The sequence below is a fragment of the Triturus cristatus genome, chromosome 5_1 (assembly GCF_964204655.1).
Source record: "Triturus cristatus chromosome 5_1, aTriCri1.1, whole genome shotgun sequence".
Lineage (NCBI taxonomy): Eukaryota > Metazoa > Chordata > Amphibia > Caudata > Salamandridae > Triturus > Triturus cristatus.
Window position 1 is genome coordinate 567,164,252 of NC_140587.1, and position 20,088 is coordinate 567,184,339.

A 20,088-nucleotide genomic window follows, 5' to 3' on the forward strand; every position below is an offset into this window, starting at 1 on the left:
CAAGACCTCAACAAGAGGGCTGGGGGAAAGGAGGCCCTGCCAGGAGCCGCCAAAGGCACTTTCCGACTGCAAATCCATGTCGGAAAGGCCAATGTGAATTTGCTCTTGCAAGTGCCATCATCTTAATCTTAAAGGCGGAAACGCCTTCCTCACAGGATTATGCGGCCCTTCCTACTGGCCGATGGACTCCTTGAGCCCGTCGGAAGTCAGCCGGATTGACTGGCCAGTTTGAATTCCGAGCGCCGTAATTGTAATAAGGCGGTCAGAAGTCAAACCAAGGACCATTCTAATTAACCCCTTAATCCCCCTGTGCCTAACAAAACAAATGTGTTTGTAACACAACTGATGCTCATGTAAAGCGCTCTAATAACTTTGGGTTCAGTTCATACTGTATAGAACTCAGGGGAAAAAAAACAGATAATCATTAGCACTTTATACTTTCTTCTCTGCTTCGTGGGTAACTAATGCAGCTGCTTCAACCCCTGCTGAATGGATTCCTGTTTAGAGATATTTAGTAAAATAACAAGTTGGCGCACTCTGCACCCAATGTAGACTGTCAACTCCAATAGAGCTCCTAAATAAGGGACATTTGCGTAGTCCAGTCATGATGTAATCAAGAAATGCGCAATAGCTTTTTCGGTGACCAATGGGAGGTATTTTATCGTCTTTCTTAATGATTTCAGAAAAGATAAAGAAATAGCAATAGTCTGTACCTGTGGTTTAAAAGAAAGGGCTCTGTCAAGTTGAACCCCTAGGTTTTTGGCTACAGATGTAGGAATAGGGGCTACACCTAAATCAGTAGGCCATAGTCTACATGTATCTAAGTGGGAGCACTCCACAAAGAATAGAATTTTAGATTTTTCGTAGTTGAGCTTAAGACACCAGGTTGCTACAGCTGAAAGACATCCCTGAAAGTTGCCAACCATTATGTCATCAAGATGTTGAAATGCAAGCATCAACTAAATATCGTTGGCATCAAATATGATGTTAATCAATCAATCAGGGATTTGTGAAGCGCGCTACTCACCCGTGAGGGTCTCAAAGCGCTGGGGCGGGGGGGGTGCAGCTTCGAAGCAGCAGAAGAGCCAGGTCTTGAGGCTCTTCCTGAAGGTGTGCAGAGTGGGGGAACGTCTGAGGTTGAGCAGGAGCTCGTTCCAGGTCTTTGCTGTGATGTAGGAGTAGGCTCTTCCACCCCCTCTGGCTCTGCGGATACACGGGGTTTAGGCGAGGGCAAGGTCGGCGGAGCGGGGGTCTCTCTTGGGTATGTGGAAGGAGACTCTTTCGTTGAGGTATTGGGGTCCGGTGTTGTGGAGGGATTTGTAGGCGTGAGTGAGTAGCTTGAAGGTTACTCTCTTCTCGACAGGGAGCCAGTGGAGGTTTTGAAGGTGCTGGATGATGTGTTCATGTCGCGGGATGCAGAGGACGAGTCTGGCAGCGGTGTTCTGGATGGTCTGGGGTTTGTGAAGAAGGGATTTGTTAATTCCGGCGTGGAGGGTGTTTCCATAGTCCAGTCTGCTTGTTATGAGTGAGTGGGTGATGGTCTTTCTGGATTCGGGGGGGATCCACTTGCGAAGGATGTGGAGGGTGTTGAAGCACGTGGAGGAGACAGCGTTGATCTGTCGGATCATGGTGAGGGAGGAGTCGAGTATGATGCTGAGGTTCCGGGCATAGTCCGTGGGAGTGGGGGGGTTGCCAAGGGTGGTGGGCCACCAGGTGTTGTCCCATGCTCAGGGGGTGGGTCTGAGGATGAGAACCAATCTATTAAAGCCCCAAGATTGAACAATGGGGTCAGCAGGGCCAAGTAGATATTAAACAGAGGGGGACTGATTGCTGAACCCTGTGGGACTCCACATCTCATATAGCATGCAATGCTAAAAACATGGAATTTAGTACAGTTTTTATATGTTTCTCTATTGAACCTAATCATGTGACAGAAATGAGTTACTTTCAGCAAAAACATATCTAATGATCAGCTGGCAGGATCTTCTTCAGGAGGAAGCGTGAGATATTTAGGAGGCAAAGATGTAATTCATGAATACAATACAGAGTGTTTTACTCACCTAAAATACCACTTCTATTTGACAACACTGAAAATGCGGTTATTCTCTACGGGTAATGTGCAAAGGTTCCATCCTAATAAATTACTTCTGTGCTTACTAGAGATAAAAACTTACAAAACATAACTTAGCCCAAAATGACACCTCCAATCAATAAGAAACAATATCCATATTTGATTATAAAAATATTGGTACACACAGTGATATGTGGATTTATATATATACACCACTAAAAAACTTTATCTATTCTTTGTTCATCGCACCCCCCTCACGTGATCAAGGCTTTGCAACGAGCTGAAACGCGTTGTGAGAATAAACACCCCTGTTGACATCTTTGGATTTGGAGTTTGTTGGTGACTGAGAGCGCATAATATTAATCTTGTGGGAACATATATATATATATATATATATGTATATATATATATATATATATATATATATATATATATATATATATATATATATATATATATATATATATATATTATTGACCTTAGACAGGCCTCAGCCAGTGAAGTTCAAATTACACAGCTTCAATGCTTGCATGTGCAGCACACATTGATATGACAGCAACCGCAATGCCATTGTATGAAAATTATGCATACATGTAAGCCTTAGTGGTGAATTGCTATACTAGCTTTTACCCAGCTCTTTAATGTAAGCATATGTTGTCCACAATGGCCAGTATACCAAAAATTCCTTATGGTTTGTGAAAACATAATCATGTATTCTTTTGTACTTCAACTTCAAGTGAAAAAATCAAAACATAAACCACTCTCAAAATCAGAAGCCATAGACCACATAATTATGCTCCTCCTAAAGGCTTATATAGCAATAGTACTACATAGAGCAGACAGAGTACACCCATTGCATATGATGTGGCTTCAGACAGCAGTGGTACTATCATCATAGAGAGCTTTATAAATAACGATTATGAAATGCCTTCACTTGTTATTAAATAACCATATCAGTATTTGACCTGTGGTATTAAGCAGCGAAATAAAATGAACCATCCGACCTAATTTTGAATTTCCCCTTAAGTAACTAATTGAAATATAATTATCAAATATTATCAACTTGCATGAACCATCAGCCTGCCTTCGTCCGAAAAATCAAGACATTTTTATCATGAAACACATTTTCTTTCTGGATAAAATGCTCCAATCCCACAAAAAGATGGTTGTTAAAACATATTTTGTCTAAAATGCCAGATTTTAATGTTAGGCCCCCAAACACATGCTTGTCATTTTCACAAAATGTGCATAATATGTCTTTCACGCTTATTTATCATTTGGTATAAGGGATTCTCACCTTGTGTAGGAATTTTCACCACCATTGTGCTAGAGCTATGCCACCTTTATGCAATAGTGCCACGATTCACTCCCGACGCTTTCATGCCCACCACCAGCGGACCTACCTGTGGGAGTCTCTAGTGTTCTAATACGCTTCTGGACCTTCCACTGTATGCATATGCTGATTTCCAGGCTTTTGGACTTTGTTTGGAAATTCCAGTTCATTCCAGATCCATGCTTCCACGGTCTTGTGGAAGCCCGTCTGCTCTTGCTAAAAACTCCATTACCTACTCACTGCTTCGTCTCCTCCCCTGTAGATCTTTAATATACATAGTGAGCAGTTTACCAAAATAGTAGTAGCTCTGCACCCATAGAAGTACTCCAGTTTCCAAGCATACTACTGGCAACCAAACACCCAATAGGTGATGGAATGAATGCTTGCAAATAATTTAAACCATGGCAATTGCTCAGGATAGCATTCCAATCCATTGTTTGTCTCCCACTGTGCCACTCTAGACAGAAGCCCACATAATGCAAATCCGTACTGACTCTGTTCCTTATCGAAACAGTCCATCCCAAAACTTGACCATCTCACCCTTCCACCCTTCTGTTTCCTGCTTTCTTAGCTTGGAAATTTGAGATTCACCCCCCCCCACCCGAATCTTACCTACTAAGCTATGTCCCTGAATGGACCATGTTGGTTGTGGTATTGATGCTTCAAATGCAGATGCAGCAGAGGAAGCGATGCCTGTCTTATTGCAGAAGGCACCCTACAGGGCAGTGTGAAATTTTGATAGTTGATTTACATAATGGCAGTTTGTAGAGCACCCTGTTCATATGTGGTGCTGCAGCACTGTGTGAAAATTATCAAATGAAGATTGAAATGCAATGCTGAGAAAGTCCTAACTTCCTCTCAATCCACAAACCTGCACACGGCAGGAACACACATTCCCTGCAGCACAACAGCTGCACAGCTGGGGCATCCTGTGCCTTTGACCCTATCACTTGTGCACTGTAGAAACATGAACTGCCTCTGACCCCAAGTGCTGTACTTCTGCACTGCAGCAGCTTGAATGTTCCCATCTACAGACGAAGTGATTTATGAAAAACCTTCTGAGCCATTCCAATAAAGTGCTTCAAGGGCTCTCCAAATGTAGATTGATCAGTAAAATAGTATAATAGACTATGTTAACCATTGGAAATAGATGAAATAATGGCTTCGCTGTTCAATAATATCAGAGCAACGATACTGCCTTCATCAGAATTGGGCCTGATATATGTCAAAGTTTAGTCTGGTTCACTGAATTTTTTAATGTAATCATCTGATGGAAATCAACTGCATTATATGTCACCATTATGACTAATTACAGGTGAGCAAGCATAGATTAATCATAAAACCTAACTAAAACATTGACGGATCTCACATGTAAATACATGATATCTTATGTCGCCACTTACAACTGCAGCTCTCCTACTGAAACACATAAATCATCTGCATTTCAGGTTATTTGGATTAACTCATCTACTTTGATACAATGATACTCTTGACTACCTCCAAGATAAAGTTAAAAAGCCTTTTATTATACAATGAGTGGCTAAAAATGAACAAATTGTATGTGGATGCTTAGCTCCCTACATTTGAAATGTTCTTCCTTGGTAATATAGGGCCAGATGTACAAAGTTTTTATTACTGTAGCAAACGGCCCGATTTGCGAGCGGAAAAATGCTTTCTCAAATGTGTAAAATGCAAATTGTGATTCAGCAACTTGTTACCAAATCACAATTTTCATTTGCGATTTAGTATTTGGAAGGAGTGTGTTTTGGGCGTGCCTTTCAAAAACCGAATGGATATAGTATGTATTACCGAATTCTGGTTGCAAAATAGTAATACTTTACCACCATTTTGAAAGTGGTAGTAACCCATTCGCAAATGGGAACAGGTCCCATCGGGACACCTGCCCATTTGAGAATGTTGAAAAAATATTTTTTATAACCCCTGCATGCTCTAAAAAAATGAAACTTCAAAGTTTCATTCTTCTATTTTTAAACCCATACCATTTTCCTTTAAGGAAAATGGGTTGCATTAAAAAAAAAACTTTATTTAAAAGCAATCACAGACATGGTGGTCTGCTGACCTCCGCAGGCTACCAACCATGTCATGGGTGCGATTCAGATAGGTCATAAATTACGACCTACCTCATTAATTTTCATGAGGTAGGTCAATTTGCGACCCACTTGGAATTGCTAAATAGAAGATGTACGTTTTCTTAAATAAGGAATTGCAATTCAGTAAGAATCGCAAATTGGAAATTGCAATCCCTACTTTTTGTACGTCTGGCCCTAAGTCTGTCTCTCAAGTGCATCCAAAACAATGTTCAAGACATTGTAAAGAATGTATTTTGTTTTGTGAGAAAAAAATGGCCTCACATTCAACACAATAAGAATTTATTTACCTCAATAAATGAAATCAAATGATTTTCTTTTCTTTTTTTCAGGCAAGGAATTATACAGAGTGTGCCTGTGTTCAAAGTCGCCAAGTTATCACTCCACCGACAGTGGGGCAGCGAAGCCAACTCAGGGTGGTTATTGTCAAAACATATCTCAATGAAAATGGCTTCGCTGTGTCAGGGAAGTGTAATCGCACCTGCAATACACTTATCCCATTCCTCATCTTCCTCTTCATCGTTACCCTCATAACAGCGTGTGCCCAACCATCCGTTATCATCGTAACACTCAGGTAAATACAACAAGCAGCAGGTTAGATTGGCTTTGTAGAAGTCAGAAACAGAATGCATGCCTGTGGATGTCTTGGCTCTATGATCAATGCTTTTCAGCCCTCAACTACATATTCCCAATTTTGGAATAATTTATTTGCGAATGGCAGTTTGCTCGTAGAAATGAAAAATATCTCGACACGTGTTTCACTGAGCACAAAGTGGTAGTAAATGGCTGTACACTACTTTCAGGGCTTGAAAATAGCAGTAATTGGTTCACTAAAAGTTATACAATGTATGACTTCTTTTTATAAACAAGCCTGACTTTTCAAAAAGTGTAAAAGATATTTCAGTTATTAAATAAAGATTAATATTTGAGGGGAAAAATATAAACCTCAGTGGAAACTCCATTGATTTTTCCAAATGTTAGTCTTTCCTGGCAAGAACGCATTTAAGTGGATAAACATATTTACCCTCATCCCACCTATCAGTTAAAAATGATAAATGATGGTAATAGATTACAATGATACTTTAACAAATGCAATTATAATATCATAATGAAGTAATTGCATTGAATTATTTTTTAAATTGCTTCACCTTTAAATTAAACTTTTTGTTGTTTTATAGCTTTCCAGTACTTCAATTTGTATTCTTGTCGAAATATGTTTTATTTCATTATTAACATTATTTTATGCAGATGTTCTTATTATGGTTTAACACTTTTTACTACATTTGAGATACACATAACATCGCCTACAATCCACTTGGGTCCGTATTACTGAAAGGGCGCACTTTCCCTGTTTGCACCACAGCGCACCATTAATCAGGTGCCCCAGGTGCAAACAGGGAAAGTGCACCCTATTATGAAGAATGTGTGGCCCTCAGGGCAGCCACGCATTCAAGATACATACATAGCATAGCAGCTGTTTAAAAACTGCTCTTTGTTTCTCTGTGCAGGCAGCAACTCGCCTGCACTTTCAAAAGGGATTAGAGATCCCCTTGGAGGTGGGTGCAGTGAGTGACTGCATCCAGCGCAAGGGGGATTTCTGGGGTCCATGGGATCCCCCCTGTCATCCCTCGAGAGGGCTGCCCTCAGGCAGCACACTGACAGTGTACTACCTTTTTGTGGTACACTTTCAGTGCACCTCCTAAGGGCATGTTTGCCTCTGCGCCCACATCGGTAATACAGCATGGCCGCAGAGGCATAGTGATTCCCTCACTAAATGCGCACCAGTGCTATGTGTATTACAGAAGGTGCCGCACAAGTGTCTGGGGACCCTTCTGATACCAAAGTGCCCCGGGAGCACACAAAGCTGGTGCAAATGCCCACTACACCCCAGGGCACTTTCTGTAATACGGCCCTTGGTCGGCAAGTTGCAATGAAAACCCGTTATATCACTAGACTACGACAAAAAAACAAAAAAGGAAACACAAACATCACTCTAGTATTCCTTCTCTACTCCCCATCCCTCTAGATGATAAAGAGTATTTGGGCAAGTTATAGGATTTTGTCATTGGTGTTGTATGTAAAGTGCAAGGCCAAGTTGAGGATTTGGAGGGAATCTCACATTTGGCAATTGACCGAGGTGGTCTGGAATGAGGCAGAGGATTGTTAGGTATCAAGGACACATTAACACTGTATTCCCAAGAGAGAATCCAAATGAGCGAATCCCAATGTTTCTCTTATTTCTCAAGTATGTGCTCCCTGCAGGGCTATCCTTCACTCTGACAGAAGCCTAGGCAAAGCTAAATGTGGTGCCTCTCTTGAGTATTCTGGTGGAGGGCCTGTTGTGCTCACATGTCACGTCCCGGTGGAAAACCTCAAATCAGTGAACAGCCTCTTTCGACACACATTTACCAATTGACCCCTCACATCAGTCCACGGGATGGGGCGGTGGAAAAGGAAGGGTGAGTGGAAGAAAAGAGGGAGCATAATGAATGTAGAAGGCCTGCACTGCAGAGGTAATGAACTGAACGCCAACCTGGAATGAAAGCATTATTCAAGGAAGCTCAGGAGGTGAGCTACATGTGCGCCCCACTAACTGTAGGTGCCCCGGGCTTGGGCCCAGCATGCCCACAGCAAAAGCAGGCCCTGGCTCTAGGAAAAGTGTAATTGTCTCTATGTCTCCCACAGTTTATGTCGCCAGTCTCTAGGCTTCAGGACTGTGTGCCTCTCCCAGTGCAGCAAATTCACCTGTGAAGGCATAATGAAAGTGACTGTTAGTTGTTTCCCTCTCAAAGATCTGTCAGATCTACTGCCTGCAAATGGCTGTTCCAAGAGAACCACCCCAGGATGCCACAGAATCTGTACATCAAAGGCCAAGTCTAACTTCTTGATTATATACCCACACTTCTATGTAACTTGGGAAGATTCCACAGAAGATGTGTTAGGGTGCCAGTAGTTCCACATTGCCTCCAACATTTTTCTTGTTGTGATTTGATATCTGGGGTATGACACCAAAATGTGAGAATGGTGTAAAGGGTTTCTCTAAGTTTTATGCTCTGAGCAGGGATGAAGGTTTGTCATTTAAGCATTCCTAATTTATGTCTCTTATAACCCCACCAAGCTCTCTGTCCCACCGTCTCTGTCCATGTGTTTTCTTTTTCAAGATCAGGCCCACTAGTTGTTTATAAAGGGCTGATATTACCTTGCAGTCATGAGCCCCTTCCTTCAACCATTTCTCAAAGGATGTGAAAGGACGAGCTACCCCGTTCTTCATCGATAGGTGGAAAATCTAGAGCCTTATCTCCTAATATGCAAACCTCTCTTTGACAGGTTATGCTGCTTTTTATGCGTTCAAATGCATTTATTTGACCATTATGAAACAGAGAGCCACCAAAAAAACATCTGCTCCCCCCAACCAAGATACTTTTGCTTACCAGTAGCTGGGGAGAAGTCTGAATGGAAGAAAATGGGAGTAAATTGTGACGGGTAGGATGTTAGGCTAAGTTGCTTGCTTACCTTGTCCCACACAGACAACGTCGCCCTAGTCAACGGGGACGAATATAATCTCCAGCTCCTCTGAAGGTGACACAGCCCTTGCACAGCAGAGTAACTTCTATTAAGTAATCTATGTAACACCATAGCTTGCTCATCTTCACTTTCTGCCATATCACCACCCATAAAAGATGGGTAGCTCGGTAATATGTCAGAATATGCGGGACAGCTAGCTCTCCATGTGTTATCAACCATTATAATATCCTGTTCGCTGATCTCTGAGTCCTCCTCAACCATAAGAATTTGGTTATTAGGGTTTGATGGGTTTTCAGTTAAACACCTGGGCCAGCTAAGTGTATTGTTTGGAATACATATAAAATCTTAGGTAGGATGGTCATTTTTATGACAGCCACCCTGCCTATCCATGGAAGGTATTTCATAAGCCATTCTGTGCCGAGCATAATTAAGTGTTATAATCTGCAATGTAGTATGGCTTAATTGAATTCCTAGGTAGGTTATTGCCTCAATGCCTCATGCCAATGGGATCATTGTCTTCAAAAGGCCAATTTGCCAAAGCAATTGAATTAAGGATAATCGCCTCAGATTTTGCAATATTGAACTTAAAGCCAGGCATAACCCACTATTTTTCTAGTTCCTTCAACAAAGTGGCAGAGAAACCAGCAAGTGCTCCATGGAGGCCCTTATGTCATCCATGAAGATTGTGAATATAAATTTTTCTTCCTCCCATGTAACATCTTTTATTTCATCTCTCTTTCTAATTACGTTAGCTAGTGGTTCTTGATTCAGTGCAAAGTGGAGAGGCGAGAGTGGACAGCGTTGTCTCCTGCATCTTTCTGTTGATATCAGTAAGCATTTAATGCCATTAACTATAATGAAGGCTTTTGGGGGCAGTAACTCACCAGGGCCCATGTGCAAAAGCATTATCCTAAACCCAATGAGTGAAGGAACTGAGCCATAAACATCTAGTCTACCCTGAGAAATGCTTCTCAGCATTGAGCAAGAGTAGAAGGACATTGCTGCAATTTCTTTGGGCACGCTCTACAGTGTGAATACATTTCTTAGTATCATCCTCACATTGGCAACCTGGTATGAAACCTTATTGGTCTGGTTCTATTATCTTTGGAAGCAGTGGATCCAAACGGGTCACCACTATATTAGTGAATAATTTTATGTCTATGTTTAGGCCTATAAAGAAATAGGCATATAGGAGGAGCAGAGCCTATGCAATACCATGCCAGGCCAGGTCCTCCATGAACCAGAACACAAGCAATGTTGGGTTTAAATGCTACGCCAAGTGATTGCCAGTGGTTAGACTTATTGAAAATGTTCATCTCTTTTGTGTGTATGATGTAGTGCCCTAAGTGGCAATAGAATGCCCAGACATGTGGCCAGTGCACAGTGTGCCACTGAAACTAAGCTACACCTGATTGACGAGTCCCAATCAGTGCACCTCCTAAGGGCATGTTTGCCTCTGCGCCCACATCGGTAATACAGCATGGCCGCAGAGGCAAAGTGATTCCCTCACTAAATGCGCACCAGTGCTATGTGTATTACAGAAGGTGCCGCACAAGTGTCTGGGGACCCTTCTGATACCAAAGTGCCCCGGGAGCACACAAAGCTGGTGCAAATGCCCACTACACCCCAGGGCACTTTCTGTAATACGACCCTTGGTTGGCAAGTTGCAATGAAAACCCGTTATATCACTAGACTACGACAAAAAAACAAAAAAGGAAACACAAACATCACTCTAGTATTCCTTCTCTACTCCCCATCCCTCTAGATGATAAAGAGTATTTGGGCAAGTTATAGGAATTTGTCATTGGTGTTGTATGTAAAGTGCAAGGCCAAGTTGAGGATTTGGAGGGAATCTCACATTTGGCAATTGACCGAGGTGGTCTGGAATGAGGCAGAGTATTGTTAGGTATCAAGGACACATAAACACTGTATTCCCAAGAGAGAATCCAAATGAGCGAATCCCAATGTTTCTCTTATTTCTCAAGTATGTGCTCCCTGCAGGGCTATCCTTCACTCTGACAGAAGCCTAGGCAAAGCTAAATGTGGTGCCTCTCTTGAGTATTCTGGTGGAGGGCCTCCTGTGCTCACATGTCACGTCCCGGTGGAAAACCTCAAATCAGTGAACAGCCTCTTTCGACACACATTTACCAATTGACCCCTCACTTCAGTCCACGGGATGGGGCGGTGGAAAAGGAAGGGTGAGTGGAAGAAAAGAGGGAGCATAATGAATGTAGAAGGCCTGCACTGCGGAGGTAATGAACCGAACGGCAACCTGGAATGAAAGCATTTTTCAAGGAAGCTTAGGAGGTGAGCTACATGTGCGCCCCACTAACTGTAGGTGCCCCGGGCTTGGGCCCAGCATGCCCACAGCAAAAGCAGGCCCTGGCTCTAGGAAAAGTGTAATTGTCTCTATGTCTCCCACAGTTTATGTCGCCAGTCTCTAGGCTTCAGGACTGTGTGCCTCTCCCAGTGCAGCAAATTCACCTGTGAAGGCATGATGAAAGTGACTGTTAGTTGTTTCCCTCTCAAAGATCTGTCAGATCTACTGCCTGCAAATGGCTGTTCCAAGAGAACCACCCCAGGATGCCACAGAATCTGTACATCAAAGGCCAAGTCTAACTTCTTGATTATATACCCACACTTCTATGTAACTTGGGAAGATTCCACAGAAGATGTGTTAGGGTGCCAGTAGTTCCACATTGCCTCCAACATTTTTCTTGTTGTGATTTGATATCTGGGGTATGACACCAAAATGTGAGAATGGTGTAAAGGGTTTCTCTAAGTTTTATGCTCTGAGCAGGAATGAAGGTTTGTCATTTAAGCATTCCTAATTTATGTCTCTTATAACCCCACCAAGCTCTCTGTCCCACCGTCTCTGTCCATGTGTTTTCTTTTTCAAGATCAGGCCCACTAGTTGTTTATAAAGGGCTGATATTACCTTGCAGTCATGAGCCCCTTCCTTCAACCATTTCTCAAAGGATGTGAAAGGACGAGCTACCCCGTTCTTCATCGATAGGTGGAAAATCTAGAGCCTTATCTCCTAATATGCAAACCTCTCTTTGACAGGTTATGCTGCTTTTTATGCATTCAAATGCATTTATTTGACCATTATGAAACAAAGAGCCACCAAAAAAACATCTGCTCCCCCCAACCAAGATACTTTTGCTTACCAGTAGCTGGGGAGAAGTCTAAATGGAAGAAAATGGGAGTAAATTGTGACGGGTAGGATGTTAGGCTAAGTTGCTTGCTTACCTTGTCCCACACAGACAACGTCGCCCTAGTCAACGGGGACGAATATAATCTCCAGCTCCTCTGAAGGTGACACAGCCCTTGCACAGCAGAGTAACTTCTATTAAGTAATCTATGTAACACCATAGCTTGCTCATCTTCACTTTCTGCCATATCACCACCCATAAAAGATGGGTAGCTCGGTAATATGTCAGAATATGCGGGACAGCTAGCTCTCCCTGTGTTATCAACCATTATAATATCCTGTTCGCTGATCTCTGAGTCCTCCTCAACCATAAGAATTTGGTTATTAGGGTTTGATGGGTTTTCAGTTAAACACCTGGGCCAGCTAAGTGCATTGTTTGGAATACATATAAAATCTTAGGTAGGATGGTCATTTTTATAACAGCCATCCTGCCTATCCATGGAAGGTGTTTCATCAGCCATTCTGTGCCGAGCATAATTAAGTGTTACAATCTGCAATGTAGTATGGCTTAATTGAATTCCTAGGCAGGTTATTGCCTTAATGCCTCATGCCAATGGGATCATTGTCTTCAAAAGGCCAATTTGCCAAAGCAATTGAATTAAGGATAATCGCCTCAGATTTTGCAATATTGAACTTAAAGCCAGGCATAACCCACTATTTTTCTAGTTCCTTCAACAAAGTGGCAGAGAAACCAGCAAGTGCTCCATGGAGGCCGTTATGTCATCCATGAAGATTGTGAATATAAATGTTTCTTCCTCCCATGTAACATCTTTTATTTCATCTCGCTTTCTAATTACGTTAGCTAGTGGTTCTTGATTCAGTGCAAAGTGGAGAGGCGAGAGTGGACAGCGTTGTCTCCTGCCTCTTTCTGTTGATATCAGTAAGCATTTAATGCCATTAACTATAATGAAGGCTTTTGGGGGCAGTAACTCACCAGGGCCCATGTGCAAAAGCATTATCCTAAACCCAATGAGTGAAGGAACTGAGCCATAAACATCTAGTCTACCCTGAGAAATGCTTCTCAGCATTGAGCAAGAGTAGAAGGACATTGCTGCAATTTCTTTGGGCACGCTCTATAGTGTGAATACATTTCTTAGTATCATCCTCACATTGGCAACCTGGTATGAAACCTTATTGGTCTGGTTCTATTATCTTTGGAAGCAGTGGACCCAAACGGGTCACCACTATATTAGTGAATAATTTTATGTCTATGTTTAGTCCTATAAAGAAATAGGCATATAGGAGGAGCAGAGCCTATGCAATACCATGCCAGGCCAGGTCCTCCATGAACCAGAACACAAGCAATGTTGGGTTTAAATGCTATGCCAAGTGATTGCCAGTGGTTAGACTTATTGAAAACGTTCATCTCTTTTGTGTGTATGATGTAGTGCCCTAAGTGGCAATAGAATGCCCAGACATGTGGCCAGTGCTCAGTGTGCCACTGAAACTAAGCTACACCTGATTGACGAGTCCCAATCAGTGCTAACCCGGTCTTGGCTTGCATGTGTTCTGCTTCATGGGGGACCTGGCCTGGCAGTTCGGGCTGGACTGTTCCTATTGCACCAGGCTCAAGACTGATTTGCATGTGGCTGGGTTCAAACTGAGGTGGCATGGTTGGCAAAAGAACAATGGGTTTGAATGCTACCAAAAGAGATTGCCAGTGGTTAGACTTAATAAAAACATTCCTCCTGTCACTTTATGTGTATATAGTCAGAAATAGACTTCCCAAGCCCCCCCCACCTTTGTAACAGGGCCATGCAGTAAAATCTCATCAAGACACCATAAGGTTCACTGACAGAAAAATGATGTAAAAAATATAGAAGTAAAAAATATCGATGAAAAAATATAGAATGCAAAAATATTGACTCCCTATACTTAAACATCGAGAAAAAAATATCGATGTAAAAAATATAGTTTACAAAATATCAATTTTTATGTCTATATAAAATAAAATAATAAATATTAAATAACAAAATAATATAAAAAAGTAGACTTAATATAAATGTAAAAAATATAACGAATAAACTTAATTAAAAAATGTTAAACACACACACATAATAATTAATATATATGTACTTTAAAATAATTAATAAACTATTAATTGTAGCGTATTTCATCATTTTAAAATTATATAAAAATGTACAAATATATATATATATACATATATGTACCAATAACAAAATCTAATTCAAAAACATTCTATTATAAATTAAAATATTAAACTATTTAAAAATCTTCAAACTTAAATTTCCCACTCCAGTCAGTGCAACAGTAGGGAAAGTGTTGTATAGCGGAGGGGTAAAAATTACCATTCCCACTCCAGTGAGTGTAACACTAAGGAAAGTGTTGGCTAGCAGGGGGTGGGGGGGTAAAAACTACGATTCCCACTCCAGTGAGTGCAACAGTAGGGAAAGTGTTGGATAGCGGAGGGGTAAAAATTACTATTCTCACTCCAGTGAGTGCAACAGTAGGGAAAGTGTTGGATAGCGGAGGGGTAAAAATTACTATTCCCACTCCAGTGAGTGCAACAGTAGGGAAAGTGTTGGATTGCGGAGGGGTAAAAATTACTATTCCCACTTCTGTGAGTGTAACACTAAGGAAAGTGTTGGCTTGCGGGGGGTAAAAACTACGATTCCCACTCCAGTGAGTGCAACAGAAGGGATAGTGTTAGATAGCGGAGGGGTAAAAATTACTATTCCCACTCCAGTGAGTGTAACAGCAGGGAAAGTGTTGTATAGCGGAGGGGTAAAAATTACTATTCCCACTCCAGTGAGTGCAACAGTAGGGAAAGTGTTGGATAGCGGAGGGGTAAAAATTACTATTCCCACTCCAGTGAGTGCAACAGTAGGAGAAGTGTTGGATAGCGGAGGGGTAAAAATTACTACTCCCACTCCAGTGAGTGCAACAGTAGGGAAAGTGTTGGATAGTGGAGGGGTAAATATTACTATTCCAACTCCAGTGAGGGCAAAAGTAGGGAATGTGTTGGATTGTGGAGGAGTAACATTTATTATTCTCACTCTAGTCAGTTCAAAATTAAAAATAAACAAAATATTAACAACAAAAATAGTTAAAAAACAAAATAAATTAAAAAAATATATAAATATGATAACATTTAAAATACAAATATATTTAATATAACCATTTTTTTAAACATAGTATAATGTTAGATACATATGCCAAATACCTACAAATAATATAATAAATAAAATACAAAATAATTTCCAAACAAATATTTGTTATTAGATATTATTTAGAAACAAAAACATTAATTATTACATACTTTTTTTGCCCTAACCTATAACACCACGCAATTCACAACCCACATCTAACTTGTTAAAAAAACGACTTAATTAAATGAGATAATTAATTACCAGTTAAAGAAATATTATTATTTAAATAAAAATTCAAACTCATAAAAATTAATTGACTACCCACACTTTACCCCTATGATCTCCACAACCCACAGCTAAAATTGAACTGTAAAAACATTAATTACACAATTAAAACTTATTTTCAATTAAAAACTAATAGTATTTAACAACTAATTATAAAATAAGTAAAATCAATTTGCTCCCCACATTGTACCCCATAACAGTAAAACCCACACATAAAAAAATATAAAAAAATACCCTAACTAAATATCAATTAATTAATTAATATTAAAGATCCACAAATTATTAATTAATTAAACATAAATTACTTCTCACCCTTTGCCCCTATATAACCAGCCACAACCCACACCTAAAATGAATTACACAATTTCCATGTTTAATGTTTAATTAATTAATTAATATTAATTAACAACTAATTATTAATTAATTAAACATAAATTACTTCACACCCTTATAAACCCCACAACCCACACCTAAAATGAATTACACAATTTCCATAATACATTTACAATAAATTAATTAACATAACTTAACTAATTATTAATTAATTAAACATAAATTACTTCTCACCCTTTGCCCCTATAAACCCCACAACCCACACCTAAAACAAATTACACAATTACCACAATTAATTATCAATTAATTAATTAACATTAATAAACAACTAATTAATAATAAAAAATAAATTACTTCCCACCCTTTACCCCTATAAACCCCACAAACTGTACCTAAAAAAGTTACACAATTGCCATAATTAATTACCAATTAATTAATTAATTTTAATTAACAACCAATTAATAATTAATTACAAATAAATTACTTCATACAATTAACACTATAACATTTCAAATACATAAATATTCATAAATACAAAATAATCATTAATTTATTATAATTAAATTACTTCCCACCATTTTCCCCTATAAACCCACAACACGCTATGGAACTAAAATATAGTTAAAATAAAATTGATAACTACTAGAAATGTAACACATATATTTAAAAAACATAAACAATACTTATACAAAAAACATACATCACATACATTTAAAATATAAACTAAAATACATAACACTAATTAACAATTCTATATTTTAAACAACTATATTTTTGCAAACGATATTAATGACTTCTTTATTTTTTTAAACAATAGTCCTTACCTTAAATTCAATATTCTTGACCATGATATTCTTGCTGTCGATATTTCTGACATGATATCTCCAACTCGATATTTGTGAAAGTCGACATTTCCAACTCGATATTCTATCTGAATACCATGACCAAGAGATAAATCCTCAATGATGGCAGATAGCCCCTCCCTCAAGAAGTGTGGTCAAGGTGAGCATATCATTTGTGGGTATGGGAATAATAAGTGAATTCCACTTCTCCTTTATATCACTCCCTCTCCTCTTCTAGTCCTACCTCCCTCAGATAGTCCATGAGGCCAGTGCTGGCTGCCTCTCATCTCTGCTGAGAGCAGTCCATGAGGATATCCAGGATATCTCTGCCCACTATCATTTCTTCCTCAGCAAAGTCGAAAATTGATTAGATTGTAGACTTGAATAAGGTTTCTTATCTGCTGTTTGGGGGTGTAAAGGGTGACTGTGGTGCACCAAGTGTTGGCTATTTGGTCAACAATATCTAGCATTCTCCCTGCTTTATCAAAGACTGTCTTTTTTATAGTGGAAGCAAAAGCGTGAATGCCTAGTATGACTACACATGCTGATTTTGTACTATGTGAGGACAATAATTATATGGGGAAAAGAATCAATTTCATCCTGGGATAATCTGACATCAACAATTGCGTTTCTATAATGTGAACGTTTTCCAAACATTTCTTGCAAACGTGGAATTCAGGCAAAGGTCTAAATCCATGAAATCCTCATTGACAGATGTGAATCATATAATGACATATATTCTGTCTCTGGTATCACAGGGTTAAAAAAAGATCAGGGGTGTGAAGAAGGTTATCAGCTGCAAGGTCAAGTGTCATAGTTAAGTTTTATTAGCGCAAACTGATACCATCTTAGACATGCGGCATCAGCATTTTACTAAGGGAAAGGTGCGTTATTTTATCTCTAAAGGCAATTGGACTACTTCTGCAATGCAGAGTTAATTAATTCCTCCATTTTTCTCCCTTGGTCAGTCTTAAACTTCCTCTGATCTCCCCTAGATGAATGGCTTTTGATTTGCTCAGTCCTTGTTTCATCATAGGTTGAAAATGCGGGGGCATATCAGCAAGGCGATGCGTTTAAATTATCGCCGCTTTAGCATCCATTTTCAGACGAAAAGCGGCGATAATTTTATCGCCCTCTCAGCATGGACAGGCTAACGCGTGAATCCTTGCCTTAGCGCCTGTTTCCTGAACGCCCAGCTTTGCATCTCTAATGAGATGCAAAGTGGGCGTTCCTCCCCAGAATAACTGGAGAAATGTCGCTAAGCGACATTTCTCCAATTATCAAGGTGTACGGTAACATGCAGAGCGATAAGAAAAGTAGCGCTAACTGCGGTTATCGCTACTTTCCTTACGCCAGCTTTTATTCTGACTTAGCCATGTAATCCAATGGGAAGTGGATTACTTGGCTAAATCCACCCTGCCCTATCAGCAAGGTATCGCCGGTCGCAGTGCGATTATCGCTGGATTTCCAGCGATAATCGCACTGTTATGTGGCTAACGCATGGATTTCTATCGCTTGGGAGATAAGCGTTGCTGATAGTACGGTATCTCCATGATAGAATCCAGCGTTAGTCTGCGATAATTATCCTTGAGCTAAGAGCGCTGAGCGATAATTATCGCAGGCCCTTGCTGATATGCCCCGTGGTTTCTAATTTTTAACTGTTATCCCTGTGGGAATGAGGAGCTGGCGAGCATTAACTTTTTTTGCTATAAAGAAACAAAAAGTGTCAGTGGGATTGAAAGCATGTTGAAATTATTTTGATGATGTGTACCATGTAGTGATATTTTACGATCAGAATTGTTGAAGAACACTGCTTCTGAGTAAAATGAGAGCTGCAGCCCTATGTGACAGTGCTTTGTACTTGAACATTTCTTACAAGGGTGACCCAAAGAGCATTCATGTATTTGAAATGAGTACTGAAAGTTGGGAAAAAGTGGGGAAAGTTGGGAAAAGTGAAAAGCAGCTACATCTCAAGGTGACAGAAGGTTAGAATATGGTTGGGGTAGGAGAAGACTAAATACAATTGTAAGTGTTGTCCGACATTCACACATATGATGCCGTCTTAAAAGAAATGAAGTGAGCTAAATTATGCATAAATGACAAAATCTGAAATTGGGTTGAAATATTGCACAAAATAATCTGTGCCTCAATTTCAGCAGTTGGCAGCAGAAGTGCAGTAGGCCTGGGAGTAATTTTAATTAAACTGGCACACTCAGAGTAATTTTGGTAATTCTGCGTTACTCTTAGACGCGAAATCACCGATAAAATAGATTATGCCTGCTCGCGTAATTAGGAGTAATTTAGGGTAAACAATCCAGTGATTGAGTTGTGTTCTGCTGCGTTTAGTGCTATTTCTTAACACAAAATGCATCCTCGCTTCCACATTGGATACCCGGAGTAATTTTGGGGGGAATCCCTCCACAACAGGACATTTAGAGCTATTTTTTTTTATTGTAGAAGACCTTCTCAGGTCCATTTGGATACGAGGGGGGCATTTTGTGATAGGAAAATAGAGCTAAATGCCTGGGCTAAGCTGGGTGAATATCCTACTCCAAGAGTACTTACCATTCATCTTCTGTTGCATGTAGCACTATTTCGTAGCGCAAAATGCATTCTTGTCCTAATTTTGGAAGGGAGTGGACATCTTTGAATTAAGAAATAATGCTAAATGCAGAATTACTCTTCTTGCAGAATTATGCATAATATCACTGAATTTTTAGGTAATTCTGCGTGATTGCACTACACTGAATTATGCGAGTTGCACCCACCCCTAAAGTGCAGAAAAGGAAAGGAACCAGGAGGTCTACTCCAGGTATGTGCTATGTGCTAGTGTTTGTGTTCCATCATAGGCTTTGGCATTCTGAACAAGTTAACTAAAATCAGTAATTCAAAATTGTGACCCTGGTTGAGGTCATATCTAGCCTGTATCTCGGAGACACCTACTTTAACCACGCCATCCAGTGGAATCATTGAAAGTTCTTCTGGTTCATGGTAGGGTGAAGGCTGTGACTTTTCAAGGTTTTGACCTTCAGCCTGTGCTCCGCATCTATAGTCTTCAGAAAGGACTGGGGTGGTCCATCTCTCCAGGTATGGGATCCATGACCTCCCCTCCCTGGAAGCAGCAGATGAAACATTCAAGAAGATATTTGATGGGTTCAAAGATATGATGAAAAGTCTGAGTTGAGTCTGTCTAGGACCATCATCTTCTTTGGCACACTTCTGAATGCTTATTGCTGCAGGATCTGACCTTAGGACCATAGAGCCCAT

At 40.2% G+C, this 20,088-nt stretch overlaps 1 protein-coding gene across 1 annotated transcript in view; it reads left to right on the top strand.

Annotated features, from left to right (window-relative positions):
* Positions 1-20,088, top strand: part of SLCO5A1 (solute carrier organic anion transporter family member 5A1) — a 399,251-nt gene that overhangs the window by 361,733 nt on the left and 17,430 nt on the right. Inside the window, exon 8 of the mRNA XM_085605480.1 lies at positions 5,845-6,086. Within this exon, the coding sequence (XP_085461606.1) occupies positions 5,845-6,086 (242 nt within the window). The remainder of the gene's footprint in view (positions 1-5,844; positions 6,087-20,088) is intronic.